At 40.7% G+C, this 15,603-nt stretch overlaps 1 protein-coding gene across 4 annotated transcripts in view; it reads left to right on the top strand.

The window, feature by feature from the left end:
* The window catches only part of LRRC28 (leucine rich repeat containing 28), a 171,218-nt gene extending 162,307 nt beyond the window's left edge, over positions 1-8,911 (top strand). For all 4 annotated transcript variants that reach the window (XM_040642716.1, XM_040642714.1, XM_040642711.1 and 1 more), the window contains one exon: positions 8,599-8,911. In XM_040642716.1, coding sequence (XP_040498650.1) covers positions 8,599-8,671 — 73 coding nt within the window. In that variant the 3' untranslated portion in view covers positions 8,672-8,911. The remainder of the gene's footprint in view (positions 1-8,598) is intronic.
* The last annotated feature ends 6,692 nt before the right edge of the window (positions 8,912-15,603 follow it).

Raw genomic sequence — 15,603 nt, 5'->3', positions numbered from 1 at the left:
CACTGCTTTACTATGTCTTAAAATTTTTGATATGTTGTATTTTCATTTTCATTCAGTCCATGTAAGTTTTTATATCCTTTGAGACTGCCTCTTTAATCCATGGGAAAGTAGTCATTTGACCCATGGGTCAGAGGAGGTCAAAGAACTGTGTTATTTTATTTCCACATTTGGAGATTTTCCTGTTGTCTTTCTGTTATGGATTTCTAATTTGATTCCATTATGGACAGAGAACATGCTCTATGATTTTTACTTACTTTAGACTTTCTTCATAAATTGTTTTTCATTCTCTGACTTTGTGATGGAAGCTCAGGTTATTGATTTTAGTGTTTTATGTGTTTTATGTGCTATGAGCTTCCCTTTAATACTGCTTCTGCTGCATCCCACAATTTCTTTTTAAAGATTTTATTTATTTATTTGACAGAGAGACAGCCAGCGAGAGAAGGAACACAAGCAGGGGGAGTGGGAGAGGAAGAAGCAGGCTCATAGCGGAGGAGCCTGATGTGGGGCTCGATCCCATAACGGCAGGATCATGCCCTGAGCCAAAGGCAGACGCTTAACCGCTGTGCCACCAAGGCGCCCCCATCCCACAATTTTTTGACCAGTTGTATTTCATTTTCATTCAATTCAAAATATTTTTCTTGGATTCTTTATTATTTTTTGAGAGAGAGTGAGAGCACAAGCTGGGGGAGAGGCAGACGGAGAGAGAGAATCTCAAGCAGACTACACGGAGCTCAATACCATGACGCTGAGATCATGACGTGAGCCAAAATTAAGAGTCAGACACTTAACTAAGTGGGCCACCCAGGCGCCCCTCAGTTCAAAATATTTTAATTTCTCTGGAGACCTGTTCTTCACCCCTGTATTTTTTAGAATTTAATTGTTTAATTTTCAAATATTTGGGGATTTTCCACCTGTCTATTATTGATTTCTAGTTAATTCCAGTAGTGGTCTGAGAACAAAGTTTGTATAATTTCTCTTGTTTTAAATTTGTTATGCTGTGATTTTATGTCCTAGAATGTGGTCTATTTTGCTGAATAATATTATACATGAGCTTGAGAAGAATGTGTATTTCTTTTTTGTTGGATAGAGTATCTATAAATGTCAGGTCTCATTGATTAATGATGTCATTGAGTTCAACTATTTTTTTCTCTTATTTTTTCTGCTTTTTGGATCTATTAGTTACTGAAAGAGGGGTGTTGAAATCTCCAGCTCTAATAGTGGGTTTGTCTATTTCTTCTTATGGTTCTATAATTTTGTGCCTCAAATGTTTTGATGCTCTGTCATTAGGTTCATACACATTTCCCATTGTTATGTCTTTTTGGATAATTAACGCCTGTATCATGATGTCATGACCCTCCTTATGTCTGATACTGTTCCTTGGCCTAAAGTCCACTTCATCTGAAATTGATATAGCTATTCCATCTTTCTTTTGATTAGTGTTAACATGCTTTGTCTTCCCCCCCTTTACTCTTAACCTGTCCACATCTATATGTTTAAAGTGGGTTTCTTGTACACACCATGTAGTTGGGTCTTGTTTTTTCACCCACTGATATAGTTTCTGTCTTTTAATTGGTATATTTAGACAATTCAAATTTAAAGTGATTATTGATTTAGTTGGATTAATACCTACTCTGTTTTATAATTGTTTTCTATTTTTTATATTTGTTCTTCATTTCTTCCCCCCCCCCCCTTTTTCTGCCTACTCTGGTTTTAATTGAGCATTTCACATGATTCCATTTTATCTCCTCTCTTAGCATACTGATTATAGTCCTTTTTAAAAAATGTATCGTGGTTTCCTTAGAGTTTGCAATATACATTTTTCACTAAATCCCATCTTCAAATGACACTATATTACTCAATGTGTAGTACAAGTGTCTTGTAAGAGAACATTTCACATTCCTCCATGTCATCCTTTATGACATTGCTATCATTCATGTCACTATCCGTCTGTGTACTCATACTACACATTACTACCCTTATTACTTTAAGCAAGCTATACTTCAGATCAATTGAAAATTAGGAAAATAAAGTATTTTATGTTACCTTTATTTATTCCTTCTCTAGCAGGCGTCCTGCTTTTTTTTTTTTTGAGGTCTGAGTTCTGACCTATATCCTTTTCCTTATCACTGAAGAACTCCTTCCAACCTTTCTTGCAGGGCAGGTCTGCCTGGCAATGAATTTTCCTCAGCTATCAGTTTGTATGAAAAAGTCTTTATATTCCTTTACTTTTGAAGGATAATTTACTGGGTATAGAATTCTAAGTTAGTGATTTTTTTTTCTTTGAGCACACTAAATATTTTACTCTGCTCTTTTCTTATTTGCATGAAATAAGTCCGCTGTAGTTCATATGCTTGTTCTTCTAATAAGGATAATGTTACTGGGTATAGAATAATAAGGTAGTGATTTTTTTTTTTTTTTTGAGCACACTAATTATTTTCCTCCACTCTTTCCTTGCTTTCCTGGTTTCTGATAAGTCCGCTGTAGTTCATATGCTTGTCCTATAGGTAAGGGTTGCTTTTCTTTTTTCCCTCTGCTTTTTTGAAAATGTCCTTTTTCCTTTTTCTAGTTTGAATATGATACGCGTACGAGTCGCTTGGGGTTGTTTTGTTTTGTTTTTGATATTTATCCTGCTCGGTGCTGTTACGCTACTGGGTCTGTTACTAAGTTTGTGAAGTTCTTCACCATTACTACTTCAAGTTTCTTTTCCTTTCTCTCCTTTTCTCCTTCTGGTATTCTAATTATGCATATGTTGCTCCTTTAGAAATTGTCCCCCAGATATTGGATTTTCTGTTCGACTTTTCAAAATTCCCTGTCTAGTAAATCCCAATATCTGTCATATCTGGCTCTGGTTCTGAAGTTTTCTTTGTCTCTTCAGCATGTGCTTTTTCTTGCCTTATGTCATGTCTGTAATTTTTTGTTGAAAGTCAGATATGTGTTATTGGGTAAAAAAGAACCGAGGTAAGTAGTCGTTTAGTGTGAAATTTTATGTTAATCAGGCTAGGAGTTGGGCTGTGTCTCATATTTGCTGAAGGTGTAGTTGCCAGAGGCTTCAAATGCAGATTCTTTTTGTGTCCTTGTTTAAGTCTCCTCACTTGACTTTGGGCTTCCCTGGGTACTCCTCCTCAGAGAGTCAGCAACTTGTAGTTGTTCTATCTGTAATCCACTGTTCTTATGCTGGGAACCCGTTACTCTGGTGCTAAGATGTGAGGTAAGGAAGCGTTCTGAAATTTTTTTTTTTTTAAAGATCTTATTTATTCATTCGATAGAGATAGAGACAGGCAGCGAGAGAGGGAACACAAGCAGGAGGAGTGGGGAGGAAGAAGCAGGCTCATAGCAGAGGAGCCCAATGTGGGGCTCGATCCCATAACGCCAGGATCACGCCCTGAGCCGAAGGCAGACGCTTAACCGCTGTGCCACCCAGGCGCCCCGGAAGCATTCTGAAATTTTATGATTACATCTCAATATTTTAGAGGGCCTGTATATCTGGACTGGACTTTCACAAGTCTCAGTTATGTCTCATAGCTTGCCTCCTCCCCACTAGGTGATATGGGTAGGCTAGAGGGGGGCTGGAGTGGGAACAGTGCCCTTCTCCAGCTGAGATAAGGCTCTGATAAACTCTTTTCCTCTGGAGAGCAATCGTTTGTTCTAGACAGAGCTCTGGGCATGTTACACAATAACTGCTTCTTTCCTCCTCCTCACTGAGCTGCAAGGGGATTTTTTTTTTTTTTAATTTTTTACCATGACAGCCCATGACAGGTAAGAAAGACCCAAGACTGTGTGGGACAATGCTAAGATTGCAGCCCCAGGACTATGTGATTCTCAGGCTAGCCCACACTCAGCAGTGTGTTCTGTCCAGGTGAGCAAATCTCAGCTATGACTCTCCAGATTTACCCGTCTCTCCAGACTTTGAGGTTGCTCTTTGCCCTACACCCTCAGTTCCCTGGTGGCTGGAAGAAAAGTTGTTGATTTTCAGTTTGTTCAGCTTGTTCTTATATGAGCAGGAATGATGACTGCTACGCTCTTTATCAAGGATGAAACCACATGTGTCCTCTGTATAATTTCAGTTCTTTCCAATTTGTCGAAGTATGTTTTATAGCCAGGGATACAGTCTATTCTGGTGAATGTTCCAGGTACTTTTGGGGGGGGGGGAGTGTTTTCTGCTGTTGTTGGGCAGAGTGCTCTATATACATCAGTTAGATTCTTTGGTTTAATTGAGTTGTTTGGTTTTTCTGTACTTCTGCTGATTTTCTATCTACTAGTTCTGCCAGTTGCTGAGAGTGGGGTGTTGAAGTATCCACTCTAATTGTGGATTTGTCTGTTTCTCCTTTCAGTGCTGTTAGTTTTAAAACAGCTTTAATGAGATGATTCACATATCATGCAATTCACCTGTTTAAAGTATACAGTTCAGCAGTTTTTACTATATCCATGGATATGTGCAGCCAGCACCACAGTCCAGTTTAAAATATTTTTCTCGCCCTACAAGAAACCTTGTACACTTGAGCTATCACTCTCTATTCCCCCATACCCAGTATGAAGCAACTACTTTGCCTCTAGAGATTTCTCTGTCCTGGTCCTTTGGCTAGGGGGAACAGGTTTTTCTTGGAGATTTTTTTTTTTTTTTAACCTATGCCTGTTCGTGGTTCTGGGTTTCTACAAGCATCGTATCTCGCTATAGGGGAGGGAGTAAGAAAGCCTAGGGAACTCACCACTGCTGTGTTGCTCCTCAAGTCCCAAGGTCCCTAAGTTGTCCGCCTTTTTCTATTCTTCAGAGCCTTCCTATACTTGTTTGTGGTGTTATGGCCAGTTTATTGTGTTTTAACTGTAAGACGAAGGACCTGGAAGGACTGGACTAGTCCATCGTGGCAGAACCAGAAATCCCCACCCAAATACATTTTGTCCCGAAAATCCAAAAGGACCCACAGCGTGCATCTGTTTCTTCATAGCGCAGCTCCAGATGTAACTCTTCTGAAACTTTACCAATGAAGCAGACACCTGACCTTTTGGAGGATTTGGAGGATTTCTCTCTCACCTCTACTAGGCATGTGTCATATTAAGGATCAAGTGTGTGTCTACTTCCCCTCATCGATACATACTTTTGTGTCTTGGTAAAGGAAGTGCCTTCCTGGTTCTCCCAAAGGTTTGCAGGAGGCGGCGGAGCAAGTTGCACGGCAGTGGAGCCACTTCAAAGTTCCCATTTCTCTAAACCTTTGATCTCTTCCCTCTGGGGTGTGCAGTGGGAGTTCCAGCATCGCTGTCTCCTTGCCTGTAGGCCTTTACTGACTCAGGACTTCTCGTAACCATTACAGGTGCTCAGGCTCCCATGTTAAATCCTGAGGCATATGTGAACACTCTCGTTGGCCTGATCCAGCCTGGCTAATTTACTTAGAATCCATCTGTATGCTTGCTTTCCAGGTTCCTGCTCATAAAATTTGGCAAGATCCTGCAACCTCTTCATGTATGTTCTCTCCCCCAGTAGCAGGCCTTGCAATTAATTCTCTGGATCATGCTGGGATTTTACCTTTTGTGGCCGTAGAGACAGTGACTGTTGCTGGTGGTGGGTTCTGAAGAGAATAGGCATTTCCTTTTTAGGTGACCATCCCAGATGAAGTCAGTGAAATATTGTTATGCAGGAAAATGCTCATTGTGTCAGAAGGTAAGAAAGGCTGTTTCTGATGTGAAGAAATGTTTAGAGATATTAGAAGTTCAAGGTTCTTAGCCTCGTGTCTGTACAGAGGTTTCAGTCTCAAGTCTCAAGGTCCTACCTTCCCAGCCAGCACCCTTACCTTAGCGTAAGAGACTCCGCATGAATGTACTCTTACCTGGCAGGCATGTGCTCTGCACCCTGTATGTTCAGGCTTCAGACATGTCCTTCCTACAGCTCACAGAATAAGAATTCCTTTAGAGCCACCACAGAAATGTTTCATCTCTACCTATGAACTGAGTTGAGAGTTCAAGGCACTGTGCTTAATTGGGGATAGAGATGGAGATGGGGGCAGGGAGCGATCATCTCTTTAGCCCTCAGAAGAAGCCATCTCATGCACGGTCTCTGAACTCACGGTGATGCCACAGCAATCAAGTGCCACAGCCCCTTGACCTCCCAGCGCCTTACCCCCCTTGGCAGTCAGCTTAAGTGATACTTTGAGTGGTCCTGACGCCACACCACACTGCATGTTAGCAGCGTCGCATTTTTCCCTAGTAAGAAGGCCATTCGTGCACTGACCAACCTGGTTCCAGAATTCCATCTGGATGGACTGTTTTCTTAGGCCCCTTCTTGTAACATTTACTAAATCAATTGGGAAACGGGCTAGAAAACACACATGAGCTGGGATTTTGAAGAGAAAAGAATGGAGAGGGACCATTTGCAGGAGTTGAGGCAGGATTCAGAGCACCCACAAGGATGATAAAGTCCCTGGAAACTTACAACAGTAGGAAGATTTACCAGCCTCATCTGTAGGCCTGAAGGACAAGGGGATCTGGAGGCTGCTGAGAATTAGAGCCAACAGAAGGGCTGCCCCCTAGGAGCTCTAGTCAGAGAGGTAGAGATGGAGTACAAATACTCAATCTTTCCACAAAAGCAAGGAGAACACCGGCAAAAATGGTCACCATCAAATTTTCCAGAACCCTGGAAATTAACAAAAGACTTACAGCAACCTGGTGTGCATTTACTCAAGACAAGTGGCTGAATCTCAGAACAGAGACCTTTGTGATGTAAGAAGGTATCATAGCCCCATCTTGTAGTCTTAGCCTTGAAAATCAAGAATCTGCAATCACAGGTAAAAACCAGCATTCTGGCAGCAACTGAAAAGGGGTGGAAAGGAGCTAGGGTTTCTCCAAAGATCCATTGCCAGAGCACTGTCATTGTCCTGCTTGGTGGTTCACTGACAGCCTATCTCTATTTGACGTCAGTCAGAGCTCACCAATGCAAAAAGCCTCTTCACTGAGGGTGTTTGTCAAAAATTGTCAAACCAAGTAGAGGCAACTGTTTAACCTCACAGCTGCCTGAGGCGGTGAAGAACTGTTGGGGCCAACAGTAGACTGACCATAAAGGGGAACTGGGGGAATAAGGTTGCTATAGGGGCTTTAAGAAGCACTAATGTGTCCCTGGGAATCTGTGTGGCCACATGCATGCGTAGGGATGATGTGAACCTGCTCAGGAAAGACCCGGGAAGGCCCTGAGCTCTGGCTGACTATGAGGCCTTTGCAAGCAGGAAGCAAAAGCTGAGGCAGAGTTGGCGCTACCCGGCTGAGTGTTGAAGTGTTACTGGGGCCCTAAGAGAAGGGCCACCAAAGGGAACTTTATCTTGCCATCAGCCAAACCTAGCCAGAAGCCAGTTGGTAAGGGAATCCCAGATTGATCCAGAAATGTTAAGACAAAGGATCCACAGAGGTAGGTCTAGCTCTTGCCTTGAAGGCATTTATCCATCAAGATGAAAATGGTAGCGAAGGTTCTTTAGGAAGACAAAGCCCAGGGAAAAGTAAATCATAACCCACAGAGAAACAAAATGACCAGTGGTTGCCAGAGACTTGGTGGGGAGCGGGCTAAGGAGGGGGTTTGGCAATTGGCTGCAAATGAAGACAAGAAACTTTTGGGAATAAAAAATACTTCTTATCTTGATTATGGTGTTAAATAAGTGTATGTTTTTCAAATCTCATTCAACTGTGTACTTACGGCAGGTGAATTTTCTTGTGTGTATGTTAATATGCCTCAATTAACTGGACTTTAAAAAGAGGAAGAAAAGAAAAATATTCAGCTTTTCTCTCTTCCTGCCCTTCGTCCTCCTGCTATGCCTCCGCCAACCTAATCCAGTCAAAGTCCAGCCGTCAGGCAGCTTTGGGGACAGGGTCTGTAGATGTTGACGTTCTTGGGCAACAGAGAAAGGCAAAGACTGGATTAAGGGGTGGGGGAAACCGAAGACGGTCAGCACAGGAGGGCCTGTGGAAACAACAGTAAGCTAGTTTCTCCCCACCAGAGGACAGCACTTCTGGTGGGAAAACCAGGCCTCTGGGAGCTGGAGCTGTCCAGAGCGGGTCAGAGGGCTCATGACTCAGTCTGGAAAGGCGCCAAATGGGAGTCTGGGATGGGATTCCTCCGCTAGGTGGGAAGAAGGCCCTCCAGTTCTCTTACTGAGATTCTGAAATGACCTCTACAAACAATCCTGTGTGAATACAAGTGTAACATAAAGTCCTTAAAATCATGGGGTTTTTTCCTCAAGTTCTTCAATATTATTAAGTGTGCTAGCTAAACTGGTGACGTTTTCTGTGACGTGATATTTAATAATGTATTTCAAATTCTATTCTTGCACTGTTGGTTCTAATAAGCAGAATTCAGACCATAACCTGGAAAAAACTTATTTTTTTCCCTCAGCTGCTAACTTGGGGAATATTATGTCATGTGAAAACCACTAATAAAACAAGTACACACACACCTCACCTGATTCCAGCGCTCAGTTTTAAAAGGAAATGTACCTTTCTGTGGTGTGCTTTTTTGGCCGTGCCTAATCCTTTACTTTAACAAAGAAAAAGACTGCCTCTGATGGAAAGAATCCTGAGACTTGAATCTTGAACTGACAGTGTTCTCTCCGTTTCTTCCCCTTCCAGGAGGACAGCAGTTAGTTTTGTGGCTTACTGCTGCTCCACCCAGTGTCTGCAGACCTTTGACCTACTGAGTTGATAAACACCCGAGAGCCTCAGGAGTGTTGCCAACTTGACCCTGCACTTGCCTGCATATCGCACAGTGTTTGTGTGGCAGAAGGACGGGACAGTCCAGCCTGGCACAACAGGCCCTCCCATCCTGTCCTGTCGAAGGCGGGGGGGGGACTGCAGAACTCTCTGGAAATGTCATGATTGAGCTTCAGAGCTGAACTGCCTTCACCCTTCCCCCCAAGTTGGAATATATCCTCCCCCAAATGAAGGACCCTTTGTCTTCTGTGTTTTTCTTTTCATGTGAGCGTGTCTCATACGCAAACTGTTTAGTGTCGTGTGCCTCCCCAAATCTTGAAAGCCAAGTTTCCGTTGCCTGAAGAACTCTAATTTGATAACAGAGCCAAATTGACTTCTGAACACAGGTACCCTTCAAGATACTTTTATTCTTTTCCTCTCCTTTTTTTAACCCAGGGAATCATTTCCCCCAGAGATTGTCCTCCAAGTTTTTGCCGAAGTTCAGCAAACTCTATGGCCTCCATAACATTGGATAACAGGCAGGAGGAGGGGCTGGGGGACGGGGGGAGAGGGATGGGCCTGAGTTGGCAGCAAAGTTAGACTCCAGTGGAGGCCCTGCTAGGGTCCTAGCATACGCCCTCCGGAACGTTACAACCCTGTTTATAAGTTTTGCAACACATCAAGAGAACTTTGTGAGGGTTTTTAAATATAAAAATGCAGATGATAAATGAAATACACTCTTATCTTGAAAGGCTATCTCGAGAAAAACAATTTTTTTTTTAATGTGAGATGAGTTTGAAGAATATTTGAGGCTTTAAAAGATCTGATTTTCTTTCTGGGTTTAAACATTTTCTGGCTAATGAGAAAAGGAGAGATAAAACACATGAAAATATGTCCTCCGGTGCTTCTGGCTAGATGGGCTTATGATTAAATTTGTATTAACTTTGAAATATTTTTGTTACATGTGAAAAACAGGCTCCAGCTACTTCTGCTCCCAGTTTTTAGCCAGGTGATAATAAGTACAACCTGTGCACATATATTTAAATACCAGGTGCATTAGATTATCTTCGTTTTGACCCTAGATTTCTTACGTACTTAACACACTATTGTCCAGATACCACTGAGAAAATACAGAAAAATTGCAGGTTCAAATTCAGTCTTGGACTTTTGGGAAAAAAAACAAAAAAGACCATAAATGGAAAGTCTACGAGATTACACTCTGACAGAAGAAATGCTCTTAATGGAAGAGCCACATATTTGCTCTTCCTTTGAAAGGAGAGCATTTTAATGTGGCTTTGCTGCCAGATGTTCATCTGGTTGCTGCGAAGCGATTCTTTTTTAATTTTAATTATACAGAGTTTTCTCTAGCGCAGAACTAAAAGGGGAACCAAGAAGATTTACTTGGTAGGAAAATTATTTCCAAAAAATTTCAGACTTGTCAAAAACTTGGTCTCTGGAATTTTATTAGCTGCCCTAAATCTGTAATGCTGAGCTCTCACGGTGCTAAAACTCCTACACGGCTCCTGACGAATGTGTGATCTTTTCAGTCACACCACCTGCTGCCCGGAAAGCAGACTCTCTCCCCGTAGAATGGTGAAGACAGAACGGTACCGTGTGTTCCAACTGCATTTCCACTGTTCTTCCTTCCTCTTGTCCCTTTCATAACTTGGCCTGGTCAGCCCTCACATTTCAAAGGCTTTTAGTATAATAGGAACTGAAGATCTATATCAAAATATAACACTTCTTTCATCCTTTGGAATAATTGAAGTTTTAGCGTAACCTCTACATGTATATAAGTTGGCAGCGGAAAAATGCGGCATGAAACTTCACAAATGTGATTCGGGCCTAAGTGGCTGCTGCCTCTCATTTAAGTGACGGTAAATACACCACAACGTCTTTCTATTTCGCCCTTTACAAGCCCAGGTCTTACAACGGAGCTGTGAAAGGTGCTAACCTGTTCAGGATGCTTGATGAGAGAAGGGTATGTAATACTTCTGTCTTAACTTGTTTGATGTTTTACAAAGATGCTTAGACCGTCCGAGCATCCTCTCTGTACCCATTATGAACAACATGCATCCACCAACCTTTTAGGGCAGTCTCAATCTTAATCCTCGGTGCGGCACCCAGCCTAATTGATGAGAAATGGAATTTGTAATCTGGCTTCCCTGGTGCTGTTGATTATGAAAAATTTTGTACTGCAGTTGCTGATGTCATTCTTAACCCTCGGATACTCTAAAGGAATGCTGTAGACTGGAGCAAGCTGGCCCCATGTGCTATGTTTTTGAATTGAGTCCGGAGCTTTGCAGAAAACTCTAAAATTAGTATATATGTGTTTTCTTAAGTAACAGGTATACTAGGTAGAGAAATATTTTATGCAATTATAGTAATGCAAAAAAAAAAAGTGACTTACTTGGAAAATACAGTCTGGGTAAGTTTACCTGAGTAATCTGAGGTGTGGCTCCACGCGGGACTCAAACTCATGACCAAGACCAAGATCTGAGCTGAGATCAAGAGTCAGATGCTTAACCGACTAAGCCACCCAGGTGCCCCTTCGCGGTAAATTTTTAAATCTAGGCTCCCTGATGGGTGTAGGCCTTCTTACGACACAGTGCAAAGGGGTCCATTTTAAGTAGATTACCTTATTAGTGTTCTTTAATATGCCTAAGTGTTATCAGACCAAAATCCTTGATTACATAACAATGTTAGAGGAAATGCTGCATCTTCAGTGAATACATGTTTTTAGCACACTTTAAAACTCTTCAAAATGATCAATACACAAAGGAGCCCTGGTTGGTGGGGGATCCACTCTGGTTAATAGAGAAGAGTGATAACCTCCTTTATTATCCGGCTCTCCTCTTCCAGAAAAGCGAGGTACGCATTAAATGTCTTGGTCAACGTACTTACCACTCACTAAACCCTTTCACATCTGGCTTGTCTGACTAATTTAAGGTGCATCTCACTTCTCTCCCACATTCAGCATTACAGATTTACAGTTTACAGTCAGAAAAGACTGCAGCATCAGTTAGCTATGAAGGTTTGCATATAGTTTTCCCTAAAATATATACCTATTTTGTAATTTCTGGGGACTTTGAAAGCCAGTTTAAAAAAAATTACTAATAGTAAAATTAGGTTTCTCTTTCCTGAATTGAAAAATCAGACATTTTTATCTTTACTGCAGAAAGCTTAAAATGATGCATTACTTCAGCAGAAGTCAAAACAGTTTTATTCAGATGATTTATGAACATGGGTTCCTAACTGGGCCAACACTAATGCAACCTGATGTAATTAAATATTGAGATGTAAATTCATTTCACAGACTTTTAACACACTCTTTTGAGGAATCGTATTTAAAAATGTATCCTTACATAACCCTGGCCATTTTACTATGCTTTTATTATTTTTGTGGTTTCCACTGACTCCTGCTTACTCCTAATGAGGCTTTCCTACATTTCTCCAGGAATTCAGTGACTATCTTGCTTGCCTTCTCTTAAACAAAGGGGATTTTTTTATAAAGTCTGTATTTTTGGAAAATGGCTCCATGTCTATCTACAAATCATTCAAGTCTCACTGTCCCTGCCCAGAAAGTACCTCCCTGTGTCATCAGCTAATAGAGCTGAATGTAATGCAAGTGTCTCTAAAAAGGGACTAATCAGAGCTCAGTGACTGTTATCCTTGGTCGGGAGAAGAGATTGCTTTACAACCTAAGATGTTCTCTTCGAAGCATGACAATATGGTCCCTTGTACTTAGGAGACAGAAAGGTACTGGCTGCCCAGTGTGGTGGCTGGGCGGAACGTAGCACAATTAGAGATCATTTCTATATGTAATTAAGAGATTTGTAAGGAGTGACAAGTTTTTTTTTTTTCCTACTCACCTTACAGTAGAGTGTGGAGTATCCTTGCTACCTTAGTTAAAGAACATCAGGTTTTGTTTCTCATAACATTTTTGAGACTAATAATCCATGGTCACTCTATCTCTCTATGTATCTGTCTCTATTTATCTTTCTTCCTTCCTTTTTTTTTTTTTTTTTTTTTGCATAATGAAAGGATTTTTTTAAAACTCTGAGTCTGTCTACTGCAAAACTATGGCAACATTCACTTGGACTGTGGACATTTTCTAAAACTCATATTGTATCCAGTTTGGTTGTTCTCACAGCTATTTCTGTTTATAGAATAGTTGAGCTTGAATCATGTGGATGCCCAGAAATGTTGATGATGGTGGCTTCATTGTTTTAGCCAGATTCATTTTGTTAAAAATAAAAGGGCATTAAATGCTTAAAGCCAGCAAAAATGATGGAGTAAGGACCTCCAAAAATTCTCTCCTCCATAAGAGCAAGGAGGAAATTGTCAAAACATGTCAGAATCAACTTTTTTTCAGAACTCTGGAAATTAACCATAGGTTTACAGCAATCCGAGGAATATTTATTCAAGAGAAATAGCTGAATCTCAGTAAGAACTGTAAGCTTTGTGGCATTCTAATTTGCCCAATTTCCATCCCACCCCCCCAACTCTGCTGTATCCTTGATACAATCAACAATCTACAATCAAGGTAGAAGCACCTGCATAGAAGCCACTAGAAGCAGCAGAAAGGGCTTAGAGCTCTTTCAAAGCCTCATTCCCAGAGAATTGCCATTATTTAACTTGTCTGGTGACTCCCTGAAAGATCTCTTTTGCAAAGCTGTCTTTATTTTACCTGATCAGAGCTTGCTGGGTGTGAAAAGTTTCTTCCACGGGGACATTTATTAAAAAAAAAAAAATCAGAAATGGAGTGCCTGGGTGGCTCAGTTGGTTAAGCGTCTGCCTTTGGCTCAGATCATGATCCCAGGATCCTGGGATTGAGCCCCACGTCAGGCTCTCTGCTCAGTGGGAGCCTGCTTCTCCCTCTCCCTGTACCTGCCTCTCTCCCTGCTTGTGTTCTCCCTCTCTCTCTGTCAAATAAATAAATAAAATCTTAAAAAAAAATCAGAGGCAGTTGTGGCTGCCTGAAGCAGTGGATAGCCATCAGAGCAAACCCTGGCAAACCAAAAACTTAAAAGGAGAAGCTGAGGAGTGAGATATCCAAAGCAGCTTTGAAAATCTCTGGCACTCTCATGAATTTGGATGGGAATGCTCATGCATGGGACTTTGCACAAGCCAAAGATTATATGCCTCAGGAAAGACCTGAGAACATCCTAAATTCTCACCTTAGGTCGACTTTGAGGATCTGCACGGCAGAAAGTGAAGCCCAAGCGAGCACTCCCGGCTGAATGTTGAAGGGTGTCCCAACATTCACACAAAGCCCTCAACAAAGACCAGGAGGATTATTGGTTTCAGGTTCCAATCATTAGCTCACCACAAAACCACCTGAGTGAAACATAAGTGACCATCATTACAAAGAATATAGACTTCACATAAATGAGTCCTATGCAAACAAAACCCAGCAACTTCATCAAATCCTTGGCAAAAGGGTAAGCAAATCTAATTTTCAGAGTTACCCCATTATTATTTAAAATATCCAGTTTTCCTCAAAAAGTTATGAGACATGCAAAGAAACAAGAAACTATGTTCCATACACAGGGGTAAAATAGTGAATCAACTGTACCCGAGGAAGTCCAGACATTGGACTTTGTAAACAAAAACTGTAAGTCAGCTATTCTAAATATATTTAAATAGCTCAAGTATGGAAATGATGTCTCACTAAATAGAAAATATCAATAAAAAGAGATTATTAAAAGAAACCAAATAAAAATTCTGGCATTGAGATATAATAACTGAAATGAAAAATTCCTGAGAGGTGCTCAGCATCAGATTTAAGCAAGCAGAAGAAAGAATCTGCAAACTTGAATATAAGTCAATTGAGATTGTCCAGTGTGAGGAACAGAAATTTTAAAAGAATGAAGAAAAATGAATGGAGCCTCAGAGGCCCATGAAATACCGTCAAATGTACCAACATATATAATGGGAGTCCCACCAGGGGAGAAGAGAAAGATGCGGAATATTTGAAAAAATAATGACTAAAGACTTCAGAATTTAGTGAAAAACATTAATTTACATTCCCAAGAAACTCAATGAATCCCAAGTGGGATAAACTCAAGAGATTCGTGCCTGGACACATAATCACACTGTCAAAAGATAAAGACTAGGAGAGGACCTTGAAAGCAGCGAGAAGCTATTCATGTACAGGGGATTCTCCTCATGGAGGCAGAAGGCAGTGGGATGATATACTCAAAGTGCTTAAGTACATGACTATCGACAGTTCTATATCCAATGAAACGGTCTTTCGAAAATGAAGGAGAAATTAGGACATTTCCGGATAAACAAAAACAGAATTCATCATCAGCAAGCATGTCCTACAAAAAACAATAAAGAGAGCCCTTCCAGCTGAAATGAAAGGATAATAGAAAATAACTCAAATCCACATGAAGAAATAAAGAGCACGAATAAAGGTAACTACATAGGTAAATATAAAATACAGCAGAAATGCATTTTTTGTTTGTAACTCTTTTTTTCTCTGATTTGAGACAACTGCCAAATATATATATCCATTGATGGGCATAAAGTAAAAAAACTTAAAATGTGTATGACAATACCAGTAAGGCAAGGGGAGGGAGCAAACCTGTACGGGAACAAAATTTTTGTATACTACTGAAATTAAGTTGATATTAATCCAAACTAGATTGTTATACATTAAGATGTTAGTTGTAATACTCAGGGAAACCACTAAGAAAATAACTAAAGAATATATAGCAAAAGATAGAACAATGGAGTTAAAATGGTAAACTAGAAAATATCAACTAACACAACAGAAGATACGGAAGTAATGGAGGAATAGAGGGAAAAAAAGACATGACATATAGAAAAAGAAATAGCAAAATGGCAGGCTAAATCGTACCTTATCAGTAGTTCCATGAAATGCAAACAGATCAAGCACTCCAGTTAAAAAGCAAAATGGCAGAATGTGTAAAAAAT

The sequence above is a fragment of the Ursus maritimus genome, unplaced genomic scaffold (assembly GCF_017311325.1).
Source record: "Ursus maritimus isolate PB19 unplaced genomic scaffold, ASM1731132v1 scaffold_27, whole genome shotgun sequence".
Taxonomy (NCBI): Eukaryota; Metazoa; Chordata; class Mammalia; order Carnivora; family Ursidae; genus Ursus; species Ursus maritimus.
Note: the sequence above shows the minus strand (reverse complement) of the source record. Positions and strands in the feature narration are given on the sequence as shown.